General features: G+C 34.7%; 1 protein-coding gene and 2 long non-coding RNA genes across 7 annotated transcripts; 2 read left to right on the top strand and 1 right to left on the bottom strand.

Annotated features, from left to right (window-relative positions):
• Positions 1-4,125: 4,125 nt before the first annotated feature.
• Positions 4,126-14,756, top strand: LOC118056561 (protein argonaute 10). 5 transcript variants are annotated; one of them, XM_035068808.2, is made up of 22 exons: positions 4,126-4,280; positions 5,918-6,593; positions 7,029-7,237; positions 7,467-7,616; positions 7,723-7,856; positions 8,001-8,110; positions 8,205-8,311; positions 8,508-8,646; positions 8,733-8,849; positions 9,275-9,382; positions 9,478-9,549; positions 9,896-10,018; positions 10,107-10,266; positions 10,403-10,524; positions 10,825-10,962; positions 11,053-11,195; positions 11,296-11,358; positions 11,700-11,763; positions 11,842-11,977; positions 12,096-12,169; positions 13,053-13,179; positions 13,632-14,756. In XM_035068808.2, the coding sequence occupies exons 2-22, from the start codon at positions 6,090-6,092 to the stop codon at positions 13,820-13,822; spliced, it is 2,991 nt and encodes a 996-aa protein (XP_034924699.1). In that variant the 5' UTR covers positions 4,126-4,280; positions 5,918-6,089; the 3' UTR covers positions 13,823-14,756. The 5 variants fall into 5 exon arrangements, with proteins under 5 accessions (XP_034924699.1, XP_073267095.1, XP_034924694.1 ...); XM_073410994.1 differs by lacking the exon at positions 4,126-4,280 and adding an exon at positions 4,356-4,835; XM_035068803.2 differs by lacking the exon at positions 4,126-4,280 and adding an exon at positions 4,356-4,839.
• LOC118056579 (uncharacterized) lies at positions 13,186-13,517 on the top strand. Its single transcript, XR_004688822.1, has 2 exons — positions 13,186-13,400; positions 13,446-13,517. It is a non-coding gene; the product is annotated as an uncharacterized lncRNA (long non-coding RNA).
• Positions 14,757-18,081: 3,325 nt separating the features above from the next.
• LOC140955828 (uncharacterized) lies at positions 18,082-21,220 on the bottom strand. Its single transcript, XR_012170412.1, has 3 exons — positions 20,891-21,220; positions 20,564-20,676; positions 18,082-19,288 (listed from the first exon to the last, which is right to left on the bottom strand). It is a non-coding gene; the product is annotated as an uncharacterized lncRNA (long non-coding RNA).
• Positions 21,221-25,191: the final 3,971 nt, after the last annotated feature.

Genomic DNA, 25,191 nt, shown 5'->3' with positions numbered 1-25,191 from the left:
AAATTTTAAAATTAATAACCATATAAACTTTTTAATAATTATCATATTAGTAACTGTATATCTTTGACACTATAAAAAAAATAATTTGTTTTATCATTATAGCACCTGCTATGTGTTTCACCTCGAACAATTTCTTACATTTGTGAGTTACTGTCCAGAACATTGTCCCTCGAACCACACCTATATATCTTCCTTTTATCATGATTCCTAATACCGAGAGTTGGAACTATCAATGGAGGCGATCGAGCAAGTCCAGGAAGATGCAAATATAGCTAGCTAGGTGCGATGATGGGTCCCGCCACACGCTCTCTCTCTTCTCGTTCAGGAGACGACATTTACTCGGGAAACTCCACCCAACTGTCATCTCCATTCTCAGATATGCCTCTAATCTGTCCACAGATACCCTAACTTGGTGAGCAGCCGAGCATACATACCTTTCAGGCTCTCACTATTTTATTTGGTGACAAAAACAAATCCCAATCTCGAAAACAATACACGCCCGTACCAGAGTCACAGTCCCCTATGGCTACATTAATATGTAATATCCCCCCCCCCCCCACATCTCCTGGGGGTAATGATTTGGTGCATTTATGTTACCGTGGAGAGCATGGGCACCAAAACCATCCAACGATCGCAACTTTCTCGTTTGTTTGGATTCACGTGTACAATCCTGTGCTCACACAATTATTTTTGATATCAGCACATCAAAACGATCTGTACTCAATTTTAACAAAAAAAAATTAAAATGAAAAACAAGTTTAACTGCAATGCTAAAACGGGCACAGTCCCCAACTTGCCCTTGCCCCTCAATTAAAAAATAATAATTAGAGGGCTTAAAAGTTCATCATGAATATACTCACACTTCACGCAATAAAATTATTATTTTATTTTAAGGATGAAAATTTATTTAACTTGTATTTAGAGGAAGAAATGTTTTTTTTTCCACGAGGCCCGTTAATTATTACAAGAATGAACATAGTTAATCAATCTTTGTACATCTTTGTTGCATGATATAATTACAAAATCACCTTTAATTGAAAAAAAAAGAGTTCTGCTTCAGTCAAGAGGCAATTTTAACTTTACATTTTTTTTCTCTGTAATAAATAACTTAGATACCCTTAAAATTAATTTTTTTTTTTACTTTGGATGAATGACACTTTTAATCATTTATTATATTTTTTTTTTGTTATTTTCATGTGGAGTTAGGAATAATTAAATACTTTAATGCGTGTGTGTGTAATTTTTTTTTTAAAAAATAGTTGATGCATGCCTTGCAGGCGCAATAAATGAGCAATGCCTGCACCTTCAGATGGTGTGTGCAGCGCTGTAAAAATTCCTAACACTGCTTTCTAGGAAAATGTTCGATGCGCCTTGCCCTCTCGGACATGGTAGTGTGGCATCCACCAATAGATCAATGATTGAATTCTGGTCGTGTCCCTATTTTCTTGCCCCCCTGTAAAAACACGTTGGCTGTTGCAAAGAAATATAGAGAAGCCTGGTTATTTGTATATTAAATTAAATGAGGTTATCGTTCTTTTGATTGCAATATATTTAATTTTTTTTATCTTTTATTGATTTTTTTTAAAAAAAATTTACCCCTCGGTGTTTGGTTTTTATATATTAAATATGGTCCTCGTTCTTTTTACTATTATTTTTATTTTTCTCAATTAAAATTGTTTTTCAATTTCACCTCTTATAATTTGATTTTATCTTTTTGTGTTATATTTGATCCTCATTCTTTTCAATCCACATTTTTTTCTTTTTGATCCCCTTTCTTGTTGTGTTTGTTTTTTTAAAATTTTATCCCTAGTTATTTTGGCTTATTTGACATTGTTATTTTTCCAGGCTTCCCTTTCGTGTTGTAGTTCGATCTTGTGTCACAAGTTTTGAAAATTGGGCCGAGTTGGTTTTAATCATTTTAAATTTTTTTTTTTAATTTCATCCCTTGTTACAAGACTTGTTAGAAATTGGTATTCCTTATTTTCCAAACTTTTATTTTTATAGAGTTATTTTGATATCATATTCTAGATCGTGGATTTAACTGGTTCACTAGAGTTGACCCATGCCTTTTTTCCAATGCTTTTTATTTGTTTTGCTTTTCAATTGTCAAAGGAAGATATATATTTTTTAAGAATTCACTTTTTTGGTAGATTGCTATTTTTTTTTCATTTTTATCTCAATACAATTATTATATTCTCATTTAATTTTTATTTTATTAGCAAACAAGATCATTAAGACATTTTAAGAATACTGTTGAGATATATTTCTATAATATTGACAAACATTTATCTCTTACATTGAATCATCATTGATTTTTTTTATTAATATCTTATTTTTCAATCATATTATGAAATTAATCAAGCTTAATAAAACCCTTTTGAGTTGATTATTAAAATCTCAAAATTTTTTTAAAAGAAAGTTTATATCATATTGATATATTTTTTTTATTAAAAAAATAAAAAAAATCAGCCTATAGTGCAACATGTACCACTTATATAGTAGAGTACCACTTATACATAGAGTTTTAGATTAAAGAATGTTGTTTAAGAGTCTTACTTTTTAAGATATTTTTTGTTTATAAATACATTAAAATAATATATATTTTTTAATTTTTTAAAATCTATTTTTAATATTAATACATTAAAATAATAATAAAAAAAATTAACAAAAAAAAATTTTTTTTCGTAGGAAAAACTTGACAACTATGTCAGTTTTTTATTTAAAAAGGCAATGAAGGGCTGGATATGCCTTCCCCCCCCCCCCCTGTTCTTGCTCGTAATTAAATTCGTCTAAATAATTGGCTTGTATTGTACGGTAATTTGGATTATTTTTTTTTTCATATAAAAAAATTTAAATACTCTAGTATTTTTTATAATAAAAAAATTAATTAAACTGCATATAAATTAATTTGATATGACTTGGTAAATGTGGTGGGTTAAATAACAACTTGGATGATCATAAAAACATAATTTGACTTAAAATAAATATTTTAAGATGCGATTTTTTAATAAATATCAAGACAAAAACCTATTAAATCTATTCGGATCAACTCAGATTAACTTGCCAATCTGTATATCAAGTTATAAGATCATAATAACTTTATAGAAATAAAATTAAAACAAATTACAAAGTTTAATTTCCAATAAACTTAATATTAAAGAATAAAATTTAAATAAAATCAATTAAAAATAACCCGAGTCAACTGATATTAACCTGTTAAACTCACAATCCTAATTATGGGACCAAAATACCAATAAAAAATAAACCGAGATAAATTATGAATCTTAATTTTTAATATTTATTTTTTAATTATTTTGATATATTGACATAAAAAATAAAAAAAATTATTTTAACATGATTTGTTTTTTAAAAAATACTAAACCCAGGCATAGAATGCACTCCCAGGCATTTTAATTTATTTTCTTTTGCTGGCAAGGATTGACGTTACTCCTAAATTGCCGACCAGTGCTCGTTGCACAAGAGCGACATGCACACCACAAGCATTTCAAAGCTGGTCAACAAAGCAATTATCCCACACCAGACCACCCAATCACAACCATCCAAAATATAATGAATGGGCTTGCATCATACTTTAGTTTTATTTCCACCATGAACATGTCTTTGGTGGGACCGTTGCCCCTCCCCAAGTCTAGGATCTCATGATAGACGATGACTACTCTCCCTTATTACCATTTCTCTCCCTTTGTTTTTTATTTTTCCTGTCTTTTTGTCAAAAAAAATCCGAGGCCACATCAAGTACTTCCCAACCCATGAACAAACCCATGAATCCCATAATCAGGACCATTCCCTCCGAACAGTTGATCCTTTTGAAATCCTTTCACCGTTAACCCAGCAACACAGGAAAGCAACAAAAACCAAGCACTGCGCTTTCCTACTCGTCAAAGCCCTCAGAATGGCGTGGGCCAAGGCAGTGAATTGAAGGAAGAACATGATGCCCGCTAGATCATCAGGTCATCAATACAAAAGGCCAGTGGGAACCACACCAAGGTCGTGATGATGGATGGGGGCGTTGTTTGTTTATTGGGCACATAGAAAAGAGTTTTGCAAGGGCATTACATAGGGACTAGAGAATAAGAGAAATTAAAAAAACAAGAGAGAATTAAAAAAAGAGAAAAAGAGGGAGAGAGAAAGAGTGAACATTGCATAACATATGTAGAAATCTGCAGGAATGAGGACTGCAAGTTCGAATTATTCTTCTTCTGTGGATGATTGCTTTTATATTTACTCAGTAGCTCTTTTGGACTATACGCATAACAACAGTAATATTAATGTTCCTTTTGCTCTCTAGCCAGCGACCACATTTCTCCTCTTTGTTTATGTGTGTCGAATACATTTTTGCTTGTTTTTGGATTTCTTATTTAAGAAATACTACCATGTTCAGACAATGGTACGTCCTCGAGGCTGCGCGCAATTCAGTCATCAAGAACTGAAACGAGAAGACAGAGAGGGGCTAAAAGCTGGGGTAGTCGTAATATATAAAGCAGCAAAGAGAGGGGAGGGGGCATGGCGGGGGGCCTCACTCACAAAGCCTTTTACACGTGATAAAGAAAACACCAAAAGCATACTTGCATGCGTGTATAAAAGATTCACCATCATCTCTCTAAACGCTCTCTCTCTTGCTTGCCCACTTTTATATCTAAAGCCAGAAGAACTTGAGCATCCATAAAAACCCATCTTTATTTCCTCTTTCCTTTCTCCTTTAACCCATCATTTCACGTTCTTTGTCTCCCTTTTTCTCTAAATTCTCTCTCTCCTAGTAACCTAAACTCTTGCGTTTTGGTTTGTTTCTTCTTGGCTACTGCGTGTCTGATTGAGTAGGTGCGTGTTGTATATACTGGTTTTTTGTTTTTGGTTTTTTGGAGTCGTTGTTGGTATTTATTGCTGAGACATCTTTGTCAAAGCAATAAATTTTTATTGGTACGATAGTGATTTCACTGCTCTTTTCAAAGTTTATTCCTTCTCTTTGTATATACCTCACCTCACCTCCTCCTTGTTCTTTTTGTTTCCTTCCATGTGTACTCTCGTGGGTTTCAAATCTCTATTAAAAATGAAATATAATTTTTTTTTAATGCTCTTGTTGAGTTTTTATCTGTTTGGTCTTCTGCCTGATATTTTATTTATAAACTTTCAGTTTTGTGTAAGGAACATGCTTAAGGTTGTGATTTTGTCTACTGGGTATATCTAATCTATTTTGCTGAGCTCCTTGTACCAGTATACTTAATTTTTCTTTTGCACTACTCCTTTGTTTGCCTGTCCTTGTCCTCTTGATTCAAGCTCGCTGCGGTTGCTAATTAGAACCATCTATAACAAGATTTTGGTTATTGGTTTGGTGATGGCCAGTTTTGTCTTTGCATCTTGTATCATTTTTCGAGCTGCAGAGCTAATTTCTAGCTTCTGGTCTTATTTGGGGTTTCGTGTTTTCATTCACGCCCTTCCTTTCCTTTACACTTTAAGCATAGATTTTAAGGGAAAAACAATTTATTTTGAGTTTCAACAAACAATCTTTACCGTATGTATGTCTGTGATATTAATGCAATGTGCACTCTCAAGTCTCATGTTTTGCCTTCTCCACTTCAACGATTCACAAGTCAGAGACAAACTGTAAAACTTGTTTTTGGGTTTTCAATTTTTTTCTACTTTTTATTTGTTTATGGGTTTATATGCTGAATCGGAGGACTGAATAGTTTGGTTTCAAGATTTGGGAAGGAATAGTAATGCTAATGACGTGCAAAAAAGTCGCGGACTTTTACCCATACCCTCTTACTTTGCGTATACAACTATGATGAACTGCACCGTCATCATTATTATTCCTATTTCTTTACTGTATCTGCAATGTTTTTGTTCGCTTGGCTGACATGCATTCTCTCATATTATTTTGTACCTTTTTTGGTTGCAGAGGATAAGTGGGGCTTAAATCCAAGCCTGCAAGACATACAAGCGAAAGGCTAAAGATACATAAAGTATATTTGTGCCATTGGTGAATCTTTACTGTTTTGAAGACAGTATCCTGGTGCTATCATATAAAGTTTCAGTGAGTGAAGGGAAGAAAGTATAAGAAAAGACCAGCAATGCCTGTAAGGCAAATGAAAGAGAGCTCGGAGCAGCACTTACTGATAAAAACCCAAATGCACAACTCCATGAACCAACCACAAAAACACCACAAAACTGCTCAAAATGGAAAAGGACCACCACAACCACTCCAAGAAAGTTCCAACACCAAACCCCAAAACCAGGCCTCACCTCCTGCAAAGAACAGAGGGAGGAGGAGAGGCAGAGGTGGTAGAAAGTCTGATCAAGGAGATGTATGCACGAGGCCTAGTTCAAGGCCTTGTACAGTGGCACATAAACCTGTTCTGAACCCAACTGGTGATCTCCTGGCAAATGCTTCTAATGGGCATATTGAGAATAGTAAAAATGTTTGTGAAATGGAGATGGGTTTGGGGTTCCCTACCTCAAGCAAGTCTTTGAGTTTAGCTCCTAGGCCTGGTTATGGTCAAGTTGGGACTAAGTGTATTGTTAAAGCCAACCATTTCCTTGCAGAGTTACCAGACAAGGACTTGAACCAGTATGATGTAAGCTCCATTCTTTGAATGCAATGAAGGAAAGATGTTGTCTTTTGTTTCTTTTCTTTTTTCCTCCCAAGTTTTTTCTTTTGAATTTGTGATATTCACCATCTGGGCCCTTAATCTGACATTGAGCCTACAGATAATACCCCACCCCCCCACCGTTTCCGTCTCCTGGATGGGTTCCTACAGTATTGAACATGGCTGTTAATATACGCTGCTGTAGAATATTAAGTTTATAATTTCTTTGCTGAAGAAAATTTGTGGCCCTAAATCTGACAGCGGAAGTGTTTATACTTTTGTTTTTTCTTATCTTTTGCTGCTGCATTGCAGATGAAATTGAATAGGTTATGTTTTTACTTCTGTTGTGTTAAAATTTGTCCGTTAACTTATTCTTTTTGCTTGTTGCCTCTTTTCATCATCTGTTCCTTCTGATGCTTGCAGGTTACCATAACTCCTGAAGTGGCATCAAGAACTATGAACAGAGATATTATGGCAGAGCTCGTGAGGCTTTACAAAGATTCTGACTTGGGAATGAGACTGCCTGCTTATGATGGCAGAAAGAGCTTGTACACGGCCGGTGAGCTTCCTTTTACTTGGAAGGAGTTCATAATTAAGCTTATTGATGAAGAGGATGGTATCAATGGTCCCAAGTAAGTATTTGTTATCTCTGCTTTGTTTTTTCATTTCTATTTTACTTTGTTTTTCTCCACTGACTCAATTTAAGAACATGGAAAATTGAGGGTGAGAGATAAAAATTTAATTTTGAGAAAAAGAAAAAAAAAACTTTCCTGTTTATCACATTTAAAATGTAATCTAGATGTTCCTTCTCTTTATTTGTGGATATGAAGTAATTATTTGACCCTTATAAAAATTCTTCAGGAGAGGGAGGGAATACAAGGTGGTGATCAAGTTTGTCGCGAGGGCCAATATGTATCATTTAGGTCAATTCTTAGCTGGGAAACGTGCTGATGCCCCGCAGGAAGCTCTACAGATTCTTGACATTGTACTGAGAGAGCTATCTTCAAAGAGGTACAATTTCTCATGGAGTCCACATTTCATTTTAAATTCTGTCGCCTGTATTTTTGTAATTCTTGAATCGAGCTTCATTACTTCACGATGTCTTTTTTCTGTCAAGGTATTGCCCTGTGGGAAGATCCTTCTTTTCACCTGATATAAGAGCACCACAACGACTTGGTGATGGGTTAGAGTCCTGGTGTGGATTTTACCAGAGTATAAGGCCTACTCAAATGGGACTGTCCTTAAATATTGGTAAATTGATTACAAGAAATTGAAGTGTGTTGAATAGAAATTTTTAGCAGTTTGCATGAAGTTTTCTCAGTCCCATTTTTATATTCATTGTGTGTGTGTATATATATATTTATTTATTCTACTTTTTAACGTGTTGTGATGTAGATATGGCCTCAGCTGCTTTCATCGAGCCTCTTCCTGTGATAGAGTTCGTTGCCCAGCTTCTAGGCAAAGATATATTATCAAGGCCATTGTTGGATTCTGATCGAGTTAAGGTACTTAACAGCTAGGGGTGAAGTAGGCAATTTTTATTGAGGATCTTTTGGAATTTAGTTTAACTTTAGCTGCCGTTTAAAAACATTTTAACAGATTAAGAAGGGCCTCAGAGGAGTGAAAGTTGAAGTAACTCACAGAGGGAGTGTACGAAGAAAGTATCGTGTCTCAGGATTGACATCTCAGCCTACAAGAGAACTTGTGTAAGTTTTAGTTCTCTCTAGGCCATTAAGATTTTCAATTATGAGAAAAAGGTATAGCAATTTATTAGTGATTTGAGGTGATTCAGCTAACAAATAGAAAAAAAAAAAGAAACTGAAGATTGTTATTGTGCTTTATTCTAAAGAAGATGTGAATTTCTTTATGTGTATTCTAACTTTCAAAGGTCTTCTGGTTTAGGTTTCCTGTTGATGATAACTCGACCATGAAGTCAGTTGTTGAATACTTCCAGGAGATGTATGGCTTTACCATTCAACATACACATCTACCTTGCCTTCAGGTTGGAAACCAGAAGAAAGCAAACTATCTACCTATGGAGGTGAGCTGAGGTCATTTTTTCTGCTCAATTCTTTGCGTTCAGTTATCTTTCTTTAACTCTTGTTGACTTGTTGGGATTCCAAATAGGCTTGCAAAATTGTGGAGGGGCAGCGGTATACAAAAAGGTTGAATGAGAGGCAAATTACTGCCCTCTTAAGAGTTACATGTCAAAGACCCAGGGATCGAGAAAATTACATTTTACAGGTATTTATGATGTTTTGTTCTCCCTTCTCTTCCTTGTACACTGTTTGCGTCCTTCACTAGAGAGCATAGAAACGGTGCAATCTTAAAGCTTACAAGTAATATCCGATGTTATGCCATAACTGCAGTGCCACCTAATGCTTTAAGCTTTTGAATTAGATATGATGTCTTTGAGAGAAACATAAAGTACTCTCATTTTAGTTGAATAGGCACTGACATTGATGGAATAGCTGCTGTCATTTCCATGCTAAAATAATTGCGCAAAGTATAAGTTCTACTCCTGTTCACAAAGAAGCATACGAATGCGCTAGAAATTAACATGTGGTCTAGTGTCCTGTGCAATTGCATTAATGTTTTGCATGGTGTTCTCGTTTTCCTATTTTAATCCTTTTAAATTCCATACTCTGAGCATTTTGAAATACAAGCAGACTGTTCAGCATAATGCTTATGATCAAGATCCTTATGCAAAGGAATTTGGTATCAAAATCAGTGAAAAGCTAGCTTCTGTTGAGGCTCGTATTCTCCCTGCCCCTTGGGTAATATAAAGTCTTTAGTTTCTTAGTTCTTGTTTATTTATAGAAAGTTGGCATTGTTACTTGTTCATCATCTGACACGACACATGAACCTCCAGCTGAAATATCATGATACTGGAAAAGAAAAGGATTGCTTGCCTCAAGTTGGGCAATGGAATATGATGAACAAGGTATTGCACTAGGACCTTAAATGTATGCTCTTCTTCTTCTTCTTCTTCCTTTTCTTTTTCTGTTTTATCATTTGTTTCTTTTTGTTTGATATGATGTTCTACTCTAAGCTGAAAATGGACTTTGAATATTGGAATGCATTATGAAATTGGAGAAGTTCTGGTTTAGAGAAGATATAATTTAGAAAGGAAAGAATATCTTATCCTGTTGTGAATTAAAGAATCCCACCCCCCGGCGGTGGAAGAATTAGGAGTTTCAGCAAATCTATCATTTTTATTTTAGTCGACTCTTATTCATTTGATGCCTTCTAACAATGATCTCATGGTCTGCTGGTTCCCATATGAATAGAAAATGATTAATGGAATGACTGTAAGCCGGTGGGCATGTATTAACTTCTCTAGGAGTGTGCAAGAGAGTGTTGCTCGTGGCTTTTGCAATGAACTTGCCCAAATGTGTCAAGTTTCTGGAATGGTAGTTTTTCTATAGCCCAAACTGCTTTTTAGCACTTGTTCTTCCTTTTCATGAACAGTTATTAACTGGATAATTTGTTTGTTTTTAGGAGTTCAATTCAGAGCCTGTGATCCCTATTTACAATGCCAGGCCTGAGCATGTAGAGAAAGCTTTGAAGCATGTGTGTCATGCATCCACGAACAGAACCAAAGGAAAAGAGCTAGAGCTTCTCTTAGCTATTCTACCTGACAACAATGGGTCCCTCTATGGTATGCCACTTGTGCTGAGGATTTAGTGGTTGTGATCTATCCAAGTCATCTTATGATTGTTTTTTTTTTTTTTTTTTCAAAGAACAATGAAGATATGAGTCAGTACTAGAATTTTGTAACATGACTTCGTTTTTAGGTGATCTGAAGCGAATATGTGAAACTGATCTTGGTTTAATAACTCAATGTTGTCTCTCAAAACACGTTTTCAAGATCAGTAAGCAGTACTTGGCAAACCTGTCGCTCAAGATCAATGTAAAGGTTAGATCAACTTTTCTGGTTTATGAAAATAGCAATATTCTACAAATGTCTGGAGCATTCTTAAAGTCCTAAAGTGACTCTTATCAATTGAATATGTATAAAACTACCACCAAGTACTTGGTGAAGTTATCGAATTACTAGGGAAAGATGGAACACGTTTAGATTTTTCTCATATATTTATAATTTTACTCTTATACTTTGCTCCTTTAATTTCCGTATCGATGTCTGAAGTTTGTCCTGAACATTTAACTAAATCATTCATGGTTCCGATATTTATTTTTCTCCATGTTCTTGGTGCAGATGGGTGGTAGGAATACCGTCCTTTTAGATGCTTTAAGCTGCAGAATACCATTAGTTAGCGACATACCGACAATTATTTTCGGAGCAGATGTGACTCACCCAGAGAATGGAGAGGACTCAAGCCCCTCGATTGCTGCTGTGGAATTTCTTTACCAAATTCCCTTTGCTTGAACTTGTTCTTCAAAATTGTTAAGATCTGGTTGCTGATAGATGTGAGCCCTCCTGCAGGTGGTAGCTTCTCAGGACTGGCCTGAAGTAACGAAATACGCTGGATTGGTATGTGCTCAAGCTCACAGACAGGAACTCATACAGGACTTGTACAAAACATGGCAAGATCCTGTTCGTGGTACTGTAAGTGGTGGCATGATCAGGTAAAGAAATTTCGCATGCATATTTTTTACCTGAATTCTTAATTTTGTTATCTATTTGATAGAAATGTTGCAATTTGACTTGTTACATTCTCCTGTGCAGAGATCTCCTGATTTCTTTCAGGAAAGCAACGGGGCAAAAGCCGCTAAGGATCATATTTTATAGGTGAGTATTGTCATCATATGCAAAAAATTTGTAATAAAATGTATTGACCATTGCATGACACTGCATGTTCCATCAGCACTTAGATTCAAACCAAGGTTGTATCCAACCTATTTGGTGCAAGCACCCTACTACCACTATAACCAGTCATTCTAAAACCATGGTAGCTGAGACGATTGCACATGGTTACATGCGCACCTGCGCTTATTGTCAACTTATTTGTTTTTCAAATGCCTGAAATGCTTGCTTGTGAGCTTGCAAATCTGCCTGCGGGATCTGCTATATGAATAAATTTAGACCTTCATACTTTTGATTCATAAAGTGATGGCATGAAAATTGTGCAGGGATGGTGTTAGTGAAGGGCAATTTTATCAAGTTCTGCTTTATGAGTTGGATGCAATTCGGAAGGTTAGAATTTAAATTTCAGGGTCATGTTTCTTATTCAACAAAAGTGGAAACATTTCTAATTGAATAATTTCTTTACAGGCCTGCGCTTCTTTGGAGCCAAATTATCAGCCACCAGTGACTTTCATTGTTGTACAAAAACGTCACCACACAAGATTGTTTGCCAACAACCATAGGGACAGGAATAGCACAGACAAAAGTGGAAACATATTACCTGGTAAAGTTCAGAATATCCTGTTGTCTATATATTTGCTCAAAGGCGCTCTTATCTACTTTTTATCTTTTCTAATAGTTTACGTTATTCAAATTCATTTCTTGATTTTTTTGTTTTTCAGGCACTGTGGTTGATTCTAAAATCTGTCATCCAACGGAATTTGACTTTTATCTCTGTAGCCATGCTGGTATTCAGGTAGAATCTCTATTTCGTAAATGTAAATCTCCTTAAGAAACTCGAATTTTTGGTTCATAAATCATAGCATATATATGTTTAGCCTATCTGCCTCCCTGTTTTATGATGATCTTGTAAATGATGAGGGAAGTTATAATAGATGAATTCTTTCAAAGAGAGGGGAAAAGGAATACAGGGCCAGTTGCTTGTATTTCTTTTCCAATCCAGGTGATTGGAAAAACTATGTTGGACAGGCTGTCATGGTCAGATGGTTCTTATTCCTAGGGATGTCTATACCTCTTCTGTTGCTCATGTGCTCTGTGAAAATGGCCAAGGTAGCAATTGGGTGATTACTCTGCTATCCTGGACAACTCAGTTTGATTGGGACTCTGAACCACGTTAGTTGGGCTTGGAATAAGCTTGGTTCATTGCCACTTGCCAATTGGTTACCTGTGTGCCAATGGACTACAGAGTGTTGATCTTTCTCATACCACCAGCTCAGCCGAATGGAGTCATGAGATTTTTTTTTTGTTGAGCTAGATAGAAGCTTGATACCACTCAATGGGAATGGATGGAATATTAGGTTGGATTAAACTAAAATCAGATTGGTTGACAGATCAAAGACTTGTGTCAGGTATAATTTCCAAGCAGAAGTGAATGCTGCCAAATTCTATTTGCCAAATTCGAGATTTAGAGCAGTGATTTGTTGATTGCTTTTTATCTGGTTCTGTTAATTCCCTACGTGGTTGTGTTCTTTGCTGAGGATATCTTGCAAATGCTGACAGTGTGAAATAAGGATGATTTATTTCTTCCATATGTTGAATATCAGTATGTTTACAAGCATGTATGCACTGGCTTGCTGTCCTCGTGATTGAAATGAACTCGTTTCTATCTGATGTGACAGGGAACAAGTAGACCAGCACACTATCATGTTTTGTGGGATGAGAACAATTTCACAGCTGATGGAATCCAGTCCTTGACAAACAATCTCTGTTACACATACGCAAGGTGCACGCGCTCTGTTTCAGTGGGTAAGTCCTGTGGACAATATATTGGTACATTGTCCACTGAGTTTAACCTCTCAAAAGTCTTTGCAAGAACTAAGAAAATTTCTGGAGACTCCTTTTTTTAGTGATGTATTGAATTATTAAATGTGGCATAAGAATATTGGCTAATTGGATGCTTTTATGAACTTCTCTCTTTTGGAGACGCAACAAAAAGAACACTATGAATTTAACCCCTTGATATTGAGGTTCCTGGATAGTGAACACTATGAATTTAACCCCTTGATATTGAGGTTCCTGGATAGTGAGTAGAACGTAAGAACGACCATGGAAATTTGTTTCATGACCCCCCCCCCCAAAACCCATAGATGAATAATTCGTGTAATACGGAAATGTGTTGAATGCCTTATTCTAAGTTTTCGATGTTGTCAGCTGTATGCAGCACATTGTTTTACAACTTGCTACTGGTTTTTGTGCAGTTCCTCCCGCATACTATGCACATTTAGCTGCTTTTCGTGCTCGATTTTACACGGAGCCAGTAATGCAGGAGAATGGCTCAGCAGGCAGTGGTGCTTGCCATGGTGCAAAGGGAACACGGACAGGAGAATCTGGTGTCCGGCCACTTCCAGCCTTGAAAGAGAATGTAAAGAGAGTAATGTTTTATTGTTAGGAGGGAATGGAAGTTGGATTCAGGAATAGGTAGTTCGAGATGCTAGAATCGAGAATTCTCATGTACATCTAACAACAAAAGAAACATGATAGCAGGATGTTTCATTCTAGCTCAGTGATTAGAACCCCCAAAAAGCCTATGCTCGGTGGTTCTCTTTAAACATGTCGAGCGTGAGAAACACCCCAAAACACAGGTGATAGCACTAGTCCTCCAAGTAGCCATAGATGATGGGAAGAATGTCAAAGTAGGCCTTGTAAAGAAATGTTCATTTATGAATTAATCACGATGTAGGAAATTTTGCCACTTTGAAGAGTGCATATTTGCTGACTTGTGAGCTTTCATCCCAAGTGTGTGCTGTCATAAGTTCTTGGTGAAGTTTTAAGAGGTGTATGATTGCATATGCAAATATCAGCTCGCTATCTCTCATTTCTCCAGACTGCAATGCAGACGAAAATGACGAAAATGGCATTTAGTCTTGCAGAACGCTAAAAGATATAAAGTTGACTGGTGAGAAATTGAAGCCACGCCTCGGTTTCTGGGTGCTGCTGGGGCACAATGCAGAGAGTGCAGCATGGAGGACCGGAAGGAGACCCAGCCAATAGCCCTCGTACCCAACAATTTCTTCACGACAAGTAATCCGAGTAGAGAATTTGCAGCAAAAATTGACTTGTCGCAAACTCTGCTTGCTCTACTGTTTACTTGGTCTGGGTCCAAGGTGTCAATTTCTCCAATGATATGTGATGATGATTTGTGTACGAACACAAGCTCAAAACACGTAGATTTGTGTGTGCATGAATAGAGTAACTCTAGCTATTTATTGTCCCCTTTTCCTGTTTTTTTTTTTTGGATTTTGTAAGCAAGTCTTTTTAGTTTTGAAAAATCATGCAAGTTATTTGCTTAATAAAAGCTGACCATTAACGTGTTTTTTTTAATCTCCAAACTGTATTTTTTATTTTGGTTTGTGGCTGGTGAAACTGAAAATTTTGACTAGAAAAAAGGGGTAATTCGGATAAAAAAAACAATTAAATTATAATAAAAACTAATCGAACATCAAGGATAAACATGTAAAAATATAGGAATTCAATATGAAGTTTTTTATTTAAAAAAACCAAAAGGATTAACTACTAAATGATGGTTGTCCCTATAGATTTGCATATGATGCAAAATAATACTTATATTGTTAAAGAATTATCTCAACGTAAAAACTTAAGTTTGTAAATGACACCTAATATATAATTTATATTATTCTTTAACATATTATCTCAAGTGAAAGCTCTTTGAACGACTACTCACACTACCTTGTGCATATTTTTTATTAAATAGATTAAGGACGATGGGATTTGAATTTATTACCGCTTGGTCAACATGACTCTGATACCATGTCAAAGAATCATTTCAATTCAAAAATTTAAACCATTAGATGAGATCCTAAAATATGATTTATATTATTTTCTAATATACCCCCTCAAGTGAAAGTTTTTTGAGTTTGTAATTTACACATGCACATATTATCTTGTGTATAATTTTTATTAATTAAAATAACAGTAATGAGATTCAAACTCATGACCGCTTGGTTAATAAGATTCTAATACCATATTAAAAAAACATTCTCAGCCCAAAAAACTTAAGTTGTTATGGCTTGCCTAATACATAAACCTTCTTTTTAAAATTCGGGAATGATGCTTGTTTGAGATTATTTTTTTTTACTTCAAGAGATCAGTTGAGCAAATTAAAGAATGCCATACCATCAATTCCTCTAACCCATAAACGGAGATGTAGAGAAGGAGAATTGAAAAATTGTTCAAACTTGAAGGGGGTGATTGAGATAAAACAAAGTTTTGGGGCTATAACGAGACACTGCGTAAACAGATTTTAAGACTGACAGAAATAAAATTAACAGGAGAAAGGCCAAAGCATTTCAAATTTAGAACATTTATTCGCATGATGTTTAAGCTCGAGCCCAGCCCTGAAATTATATTTTAAAGGGAGGAGCATTCCGGTTGGAATTAATCGGATTGCCTTGCTCCAAGCCTAAACCCAATTATTTTAGATTCGGGCCACCTAACCATGGAATGTTCCTCCACCGAAGAAATGCTGGCATTCCACAAAACCGACCCGGTAGGAAAAATGGACCCGGGTCGAGGGCTATTTGATTTTCTCCTCGGCATGTCCTACTATTCTCTCGCACACCAGCCTGGAGGAGAATTCTTCTAGCAAGCTATAACCAATTTAAAACCAACAGAACCACAATCTCCACCTTGCTTTAGATATTAGTCGTGTTCTTCTCCTTCTTCATCCTCACATTAATTACTCTTTTTGTTTCGACCTGGGGTTTCAAAAACCATCAATTGGCTCGATAACAGCATTTTATTTAGCACTTTTTCTTGAATAGTGCTAAATAAGCTTTTGAAGAACTAGAATATATATTTTTTAGGTTTTATTTTTAACTCTGTGGAGATGCTCTTACATTGAATTTTTTTTATAAGTTGTAGGGTGTCAACAACGGTGTAATAACAGTTTCAGCTATACTTGATCATAGCACAAATGATTTTGTATAATGGTATATATTTTAATAATTAATAGGTCAATGAATTAGATAAAAATATGGATATGGATGTCCTAAAACCTTTACTTGAATTAAATATAAATATTAATTTTTGTAATTAAGTATGGGTGTGGGTAGTACAGAAATTCGAAATTTGGTTCTTCATTATCATCTCTAGCTGCGACTACTGCATTATGCTACAAGATTAAACATATCAAATTGCTTGATATGAAATACTGTATCATGCGGTAAGTAAAATCACTTTACTATTTATTAATCTATTATTGTGCTGTTTGAATTAAATTACGATTAAGGACAGTACTTCAATTCAAGACTTTTTTCTGAAAATAAAATTACTTGAAAAATGAATGCTTCATAATTCTTTTAAATAATATATGAAAAAAAGAAATCAGAATAAAAACATTCCATAGTTTTTATCTAAGTAAATTTAATTAAGACCAATGTAAGCAGGGGCGGAGCAAGGAAAAAATTTAGGGGGGCCAATTATAATTTAAGAGGACCAAAAAATTGTGTTTATTAAATTTATAAATATATATAAAAGGAAGGGCATTTGCTTGTAGGGCCGGGGCCCTTGCCAGCCCCCCTCCCTCCGCTACTGAATGTAAGCATTATTCATATTTTTGTAATTAAAGAATTTTTAAAGATTTTAAATAACAAGCTTTAAATCTCAAAAAGTCTCTTAATTTCCAATTTTTAAAGTTGAACCCAATAAGTCTTTTTGTCGAATCACCTCCATATTTAAAGAAAAACAAGTAAAACGGCTCGACAAAGGTAATAATTTGGCTAGAATGGCCCTTAAGAATAGTTAAGAAATCACGAAATTATTGAGTCTTAAACAGAAATAGGAGCTTATAAACATGAAACTTAGCTAGCTATAAAATTCGGCCAAATTCAAGATCTAGATAATGAATTGAAAGGATAAACTCGGGTAGTCAATAAAAAATAATATATTTCCACAAAATATTTTTTGAAAATTAAAATAATATCATTTTTATTTTTTTAAATTAAACTAGATATTATCCCGAACTTTAATTTGCGTGAGTTGATAAGGATTTAATATTTATACATAATTTGATGAACATAGGAAAGAGAGCAACATCATGTTCTACGTTTTATGAGGGAAAATTGGCATTTTTTTTATCGTTGTTTCCGGATTACTTAGTATTTATTGACAGCCCGCAAAAAGAAAAGGGGATGGAAGCGATTTTCCTCCTGAAACACAATTTACATCTTTGTTATTTAATTTATATATTTCTTTCTTTTTTTCTCAATTTCGAATTTTGATTTTCTTTTTTATTTAAATTTTATGATTAGTGGGTTCCATGATAAGGATGCAGGTGACGTCTGTTTAATTAACTCATCACCAGCAAGTTTACGCATTTAAGGAGAAACACTTTAATTGAAAAAAATAAAAAAGATTAGAAAATATTACAGCTAGTAGCTAAATCTTTCATTACCTCTGAGTAGACGAAGAACAATCCACTGCCTAATCACTAATCTCCATAGAAATGATTCTCCACAACATAATTTTTTATCTTATATATAAAAAATACAAATAATATTCACATAGTTTGCTTGTTTTCTTATCTTTTCTGTTTTCAGATCCATGTTTAACTGTAACCAAGCTTTCATTTTCATTTCTTTTCTTTTCTTGTTGTTCGGCCATTTACATTTTATTAACTTGGGTTTAGGTGACCGACGACCACCTTTCTTAATTTCTGCTTTCACTTCGTGTTGCACCAAAGCTAGCACAGTTACATTTCTGAGAGAAAGTATCATTAGCCCGCTATTACAACAGAAACACAGTCGAGGAGGCAAAATAAAGACTTAAAAATGGAACTCATATAATCAACAACTAAATCAAAAGAGATAAAAGAAACCGCCATCGTCCCTGCATATGATTTGTGAACCAGAATACATACAAGCTTTATATATCCATTTAAAACACAATCCCATCACAGGTTCATACGTACACTTCACTAACATTTTCAACTGGTCTCTCTCTTTCACTAATTGAACGCGAGCCATTCCCGGGTCCCTTTAAGAATACGTACAAGTGACTTGTATTGTCGTTGTCTAGCTAGCATTACGGTCTCCCAAGACCATCCTTAAGATGGCATGTAACAAGGCCTTATCAGCGGATCCTCCACCCAATGACGTCCTTGATGAAAATGACAACTGCAACCTCCGGTAATAGTTGGGAGAATCAAACTAGTGACGCTTTTGCTTATTTGGGTACTCTTTGGAAAAAGGAAAGCCATATGGAATCTTGTCCACATGGAGATTCCTACCGAAAGAAGAGAGATGCGACATATACTAGGAAAGATAGAGGTAGCTCGAGGGCCGGAACCATCATCCTTCATATATATATATCTTTAATGTTCTGTTCTCTTGTATGCACATGGCTGTTTCATAATGTAGCAATGTGTAAATTTGAAGGACTCGAATTAGTTTAAGGGGTTCACATTCAAGCTAAAGTGAAATGTGAGTTTAATGAAATACAAAGCACCAATCACAAACTAAAATACGTCAAACGAAGCCCAGATGTAGAAATAAATGTGAGAAAACTAACATTTCTACATCTTAACTTCATTGACAGATTTCTCTATCGAAATTCAAAGGCTAATTTACCGTGACCTGGGATTTAACTAGATATGTGGTCTTGCAGCTAGCACTCTGAATACAGGATGATAAAATTAAAAACAAAATTGTAGTATGAAATCTTATATCAGGTTTGGGGTTGCGCGCGGTCCTCTCAATGACAGCATAAATCGTCCCGTCGATCGCTATAGCATCACCATTAATGCTCATTTAGCCAGTCCACACGATCTGCGTTGTCGTGGTCCGCGAATATACAAGTCTCGAGGAGACTGGTGCATACGACCACACCATATATAGTCCTAACAATGCTTTGGTTAGCAGGCTTCTCCAAAATGCATCCAAATATCAAACAATCAAACAGGCATTCAGAGGCCAAAAGATCACACCAACTCAGAAGTTCGGCTAAATTTGCTTTTCACGTTTAAATAAGAAACTAGGCAAATACTTGGTTCATTTGATCTGAAGGTTATTTATTTCGCTTTATGTTCATAATTTACAACTGGATCTCCTAAAATTAAAGAATACAATGTTTTCAACTTGATAATCTCTCTTGTCGTCGTTTTCAGTACCATCCTTTTCTTCTTCATCATCATCAAACATGGAAGAAATATACAGGAAAGTGATCTAACATCAGAACAGGATAGGAACTTGAAGGAATATTATGTATGCCGTAAAACTCATGCTTTCATCATATTGAAACTATAAGCTAGAAAGACAGAAGAGACCCACAAGAGGATCTATAAATGTTAAAGAAACAACTTTTCAAATAGGACAATCTTGCTATTCTATTACTGTACCACATATATTCTCCAGATCTCAAGTAGTCTCTCCACCTTACTATTTCCATGAAATCTTACACTACTCAAAGTTGCAAAATCACACACACACAAAAACACACAAAGGTTCTTGAACAGTACTCTCAAATTAATGATGATATCTTACGATCTCAACTCCTTTCGACAAAACATAAGACAGCTATTAACTTTGGGTGGTGTGTGGTGTGGGTCTGTAACTAAGATTTAAGGCAGAAAATGACCAAGATCCAACTCACAAAGTGGGAAGATTGAACAAACCAACCTCATGAGAACCTGGAATAGGGAAGCGACAAAGGAAAAAAGAGCAATTTTTTCAAAACATAAGAATAAAAATTTAGTTTCGGTTTCATGAATCTATAACTGGATCAATTGGCCCACTAAACAATATACTGAGTGCAAATCGAGAGGAGAAATGCTAGTTTTAAAAATACAAAATATTTAAAGAAAACATTGGCTCCTCTCTTTTTGTCTGATATCTCACACACTTTAATTTGTAAGCAGTTAAACTAGAAGGGAACGCACTTCACAGAAACCCTAGCCACGCTATTAATTAAGGTGAGCTTTAATTCCAAATCAACTAAAAATGAAGGTGATATGAGAGGTTTTTTGAAACCCTAAATGAATGCTATTATTTTGAAATTTGTTGCCGCTGATCTAATCAAGCCAGAATTAATTCATATAACCGTACTATAAAACCCTAACAGAAAAATAAGATAATACATAATTATAAGTAATCTACGGGAAATAGAGGAGGCATACCAAATTAATTAACAAGTTCCGTACAACTGGCTAATTATAGGACTCTCGGGGCTCAATCACCAAAGCATCAGGAGGGATCTTGAATCATGGAACTGTACCGAGACGCAAAAATCCTGTAACCCAAAACCCTAACAAACCTTAGCACTGGAAATTTTCCGCACAAGTCTCACATAATAAAAGATCGCAGAAACACAACAAAGAATACAGTACTAAACACACACACACAAAAAAAAAACAATTTTTTAGTGCAAACGCAACAGTAAGAAGCAAACCCCAAGAACTACAGATGAGCCTAAATGATATATCTTCATAAAGAAGATCACTTGCCTTTCTAGGGATTGAACAAGGAAAACCTAATATTAGCTAGCCATCTAAGAAAGTATAATAAGAGGAAATTAATTAGGGTTTATTTAGAATTAGAAATTAGGGTTTCTCGTGATACCAACTTCAGGTGAAACTGCCACACGATCTGTTCTTTCCTCGACAAAGGAGGGAGGTTAAGATCATGCTGGCAGCTTCAACTGATAGTGGTGCACGATAAGAAGATGCACAGTCTCATCAGAAGAGCTAGCTAGCGTATGATATAGATTAAAAATACCAGGAGCTGCCAATTTTATGTACAAGCACAAGAGTTTCTCTGGTGGTGCTTTGATGTGAAGAGAGGAGAGGATAAGGAGGTATAAATAGAAGGATGAGGAGAGGATTGAAAGGGAATTTTGAATTATCAGGTTTATTTATTGGTAGATGGAATATATAAATAGGAGGACCGTGAAAAAGCTATAGCTATAGTGAAGATTAATATTATAAATATTAAAAACAGGATTTATAGATGGAAAATGCGAGAGGTGGTCCCTAAGGATGCAAATTGAATATTGTCACGCCAAGAATAGCACCATGCAGTTTTGCAGACAGGTTAGTGAGTATTTCTATATATATTGTAAGAGCATTAATAACTTTTCAGGCCGGGCCTGAGAGAGTGGGGGACTAGCCCTCTGAGAAGTAAAGCATCAACCCATGAGCCAAAAGAGACGCTAGTTGGTATCCGAGGGGACCATATCTCTAATCATCTAATATATATTTGCATGGTTAGGCAAATATTGCATAAGGTTCACACATAATTAAAGAAGAAAGGAAATGGAGTAGCATCTCCACCGAAGAAAATTCAGTGAATCTCTCTTCGCTGCCCTCTCTCTCCGGCCGACGATAATTTGATTTGCATTTAACCCAATTCCATATAAGCATCTCTTCTTGGTTCACTGGTAATAACCTTTTTCTTTGCAAACTTGCCATATCTTGGACATTTGCCAATCCTACATCTGATTAATTGGTGCCAGCTACACATCATTACCAGTTGTTAGAAACGTATCTGATCTAGACAGTCAGGAAAATCTTGCTTGTTTAAGTGTTTCTTTTTATTTAGAAATTAAGCAGCTCTTTGGGATGCGCTTGGTGTGATGATGGAACCAGGTGCAGACGCAGTGTCATAGCTAGTGAATGGAGTTTATGATGCAGTTCAGTTATAATGGAGTTTAATTAGTGTTCCCAAGCCCTGATTCGATTTGCCTAACCTTTCGGGATATCATTTACTGATTTCAAAATCCCAACTATATACCTTTTTCTGATCTCAACATCTGTTTTATCGCGTTGATGATTTCTTTAAGAATTTCTCTCTCTCTCGGAATAGATTCCTTTTCGTTGTTATATTCCTCATCATACGAATATTGATGCGTGCTATCGTTAGAAGTTCACTGCATCTGCTCTGCAGTGGACCAATGAACACTCAATATTGTTGCAATTCTGAAGACCTAGGTTTATATCTACCTTCGTCTAGGGTTTATAGCTAACACACACACACACACATATATTCTGCGCATATGATCTACATAATATCTTAGATGCGTGGTGTCCAAAGATTTCATTAGTTAATTACTCAAATATGGTGTCGAACTTAAATTATGAAGCTTACAAAAAAACTCCATGCCTTTTCTTTTCTTTTTTATGATAAGAAAGCAATCTGAGGGTGTACGTAGTTTACTGAAAGGTTTGGTTATCCATTCATATAAACAATTTGCAATAGAGGGCTGCGTATGCCTTTCGGTATCTATGCAGGATATCTCATATATATATGGTTGTAAATATTCCAGATAATATATAATTATATATACAGGCACAGCCATACTTGTAACCATGATTTAATTTATTTTTATTTTTGTGCAGTCGCTCTCTGCTTTCTTTGTATATCTGACAGTGCCTCGTGTCAATAATTGATCAGCCTGATTGCAGAATTCTTTCTAAAATCAATGAATTGTCAGTAACCTATATAACTAGAAATATTATTTCCCCCTAAAATAGTCTTTGAACTAGTATATTATATAATAGGAATTGAATTAATTACAGAATAAGATAGTTAATTTAAAAATCCAGGGTAGCATCTATTCCATAATAAATGGTTGCCACGCAAGACCACAACATGCATATCAAGCATGTATTCAAAAAGTTTCTTGAATCATGATTTGATGCAAAAACCATATTCCCTTGACAAAATCTCAAAGATTCCCACTTGAGATTTAAATTACCTTAGTATCAATCTAGAAACTTTTTAATAATATGGTTTTTTAATAAGCATGGATTCAAAAAGTCACATCTCTTCACCCAACTTAACAACAACAACAACAATAATAATGTTATTTTGTTGGTTGAGATATAATTCAAGGTCACGCTTTGAATGCATGTATATAATTAATGTGCTAGTCTCGCATATAATTAATGTAGTGGACTGCATATAGTCACCTAACATAGATATGTAAATATATGATGGGGGAAATTTAATTCCAAGAGTATAGAACATTTTTTTTCTTTTTATTTATTTGACCATTCGAATCTCACTTCACCAAATTAAGGATGTGCATGGTTCAGGTCGGGTCGGTTTATGTTTTTTTTTGTTTAACATGACTTGCCTACTTAATATATTCCATATCACAACCCGACCTTAATCGTGAAAACACAAATAAAATCTATTTTTGTAATTTTATTTTGAATCCAAAATGTTTCTCTATAATTCAAATTAAAAGAGAAGCATCCCATAAATACTTTATAATTCAAAACATAGAGGATGAAAATAGAGAAGGATGCAAGGAGAAATTAGATCATATTAAAAAACATGAGATTTGTGTGTTTGTGTGAGTGATGACACTTGGCCACTTGGTATTATGTAAACTAAATCATTTTTTATTTTCAAAATTAATTAGGCATGACATCTCATATTAAGTTATTCAGTTAATTTGTTTGAAGGGTTGCTTTTTAGATTCTATAGACATATTGATCTAAATACGTGTGCCTTTAAATTCTACAATACATTGGTTTGAAAATATATTTTTTTTATATATATAAATATTAGTTTGATATTGACAAAAATCAATTAGAAAACAATATTTTTCTCACTCTAGTATTTCTTTACAAACTCTTTATTAACATTTATTATAAATTCTTAAGAAACTTGAGGAGTTATTATTTATAAGTTTCAAAAATTTGTTGTATCTTGAAGGTATATTATTTTAACTATGAAGTAAATATAGTAGAGACAATTAAAACCTTAAAGATCGATCTTCACGTCTCAAAACTATTTTTTATACACATTGACTTAACAAGTTTAAGGTATTAATCTGCAATGAAGTCCAAGAAATGCCAAGTTTTATACTGGTTTGTGGGGGGGGACTTTACTCACTGTTTGTCATATATATAATAGAATTTCTTTCAGAAAATTAAAATTTTCTCCATACAAACTAGAACTTAAAGCTTTAAAGGATAATTTTGTTGGCTATGCTGAAAAATTCAAAAGCATATAAAAAATTGGATTCAAGTTCTAATATAATTGTGGATCTAGAGATGCTGAGTTTATTAAAAATAAATTTTAAACTTATTTCAATTCAATTAGTGAATGAATCAATGATTCTAAAATTAAAATAAAGTTAACAAATAAAGCATATTTTGATCAAGTTCTAGAAATAAAAGAATTCAAGTGGATCATCATGTTGAAATTAAAAGAATCTAGTGAAATAAAAAGAATTAGACGTACTCTACATCTATTATTAAAAAAAAAAGTTGTTTTTAGTAAATATATTTTCAATTTATATTTTTTAAAAAAAAACTTTTAAATTAAGATTCAAAGTAAGAAATCACTTTTCGTAATTTATTTTTGTTCTAATTAAATTGAATCAAAATACCATCTGATTATGGAACGTCTAAATTTCAACTTATTGTTTACTCACATTCTAAGTAATACGTTCTTCCGAGCTAATTTGCTAATATAATTGGTCTAACTTATTGAATCATCACGTTGACGAGAGGCCCTTGCAAGGCCACAAAGACTTTAATGGGCGGGTCGTACTTTGTGGAGACCTGGCTGAGGTCCGGTTGCTGAACACTGGCGTGCATGATTTTGTCCTCTAGTTAAGTGTAACTATTCCTCCTCGGCAGTTCTGCATGTCAATATCTCTAGAAAACACATGATTCACCGATTGAACCACCGTGGTCCGTGTAAGACCCTCCAGTCGGAGGGTTGCAATCTTGCAGAGCATCCAGCAAAACAAAAAAAAAAACCTTTTTTATCAAGAACCTAGCTTGTACAG

This window comes from Populus alba, chromosome 8 (genome assembly GCF_005239225.2).
Source record: "Populus alba chromosome 8, ASM523922v2, whole genome shotgun sequence".
Taxonomy (NCBI): Eukaryota; Viridiplantae; Streptophyta; class Magnoliopsida; order Malpighiales; family Salicaceae; genus Populus; species Populus alba.
The sequence above is the reverse complement of the archived record's forward strand: the minus strand, read 5'-3'. Positions and strand labels throughout refer to the sequence as shown.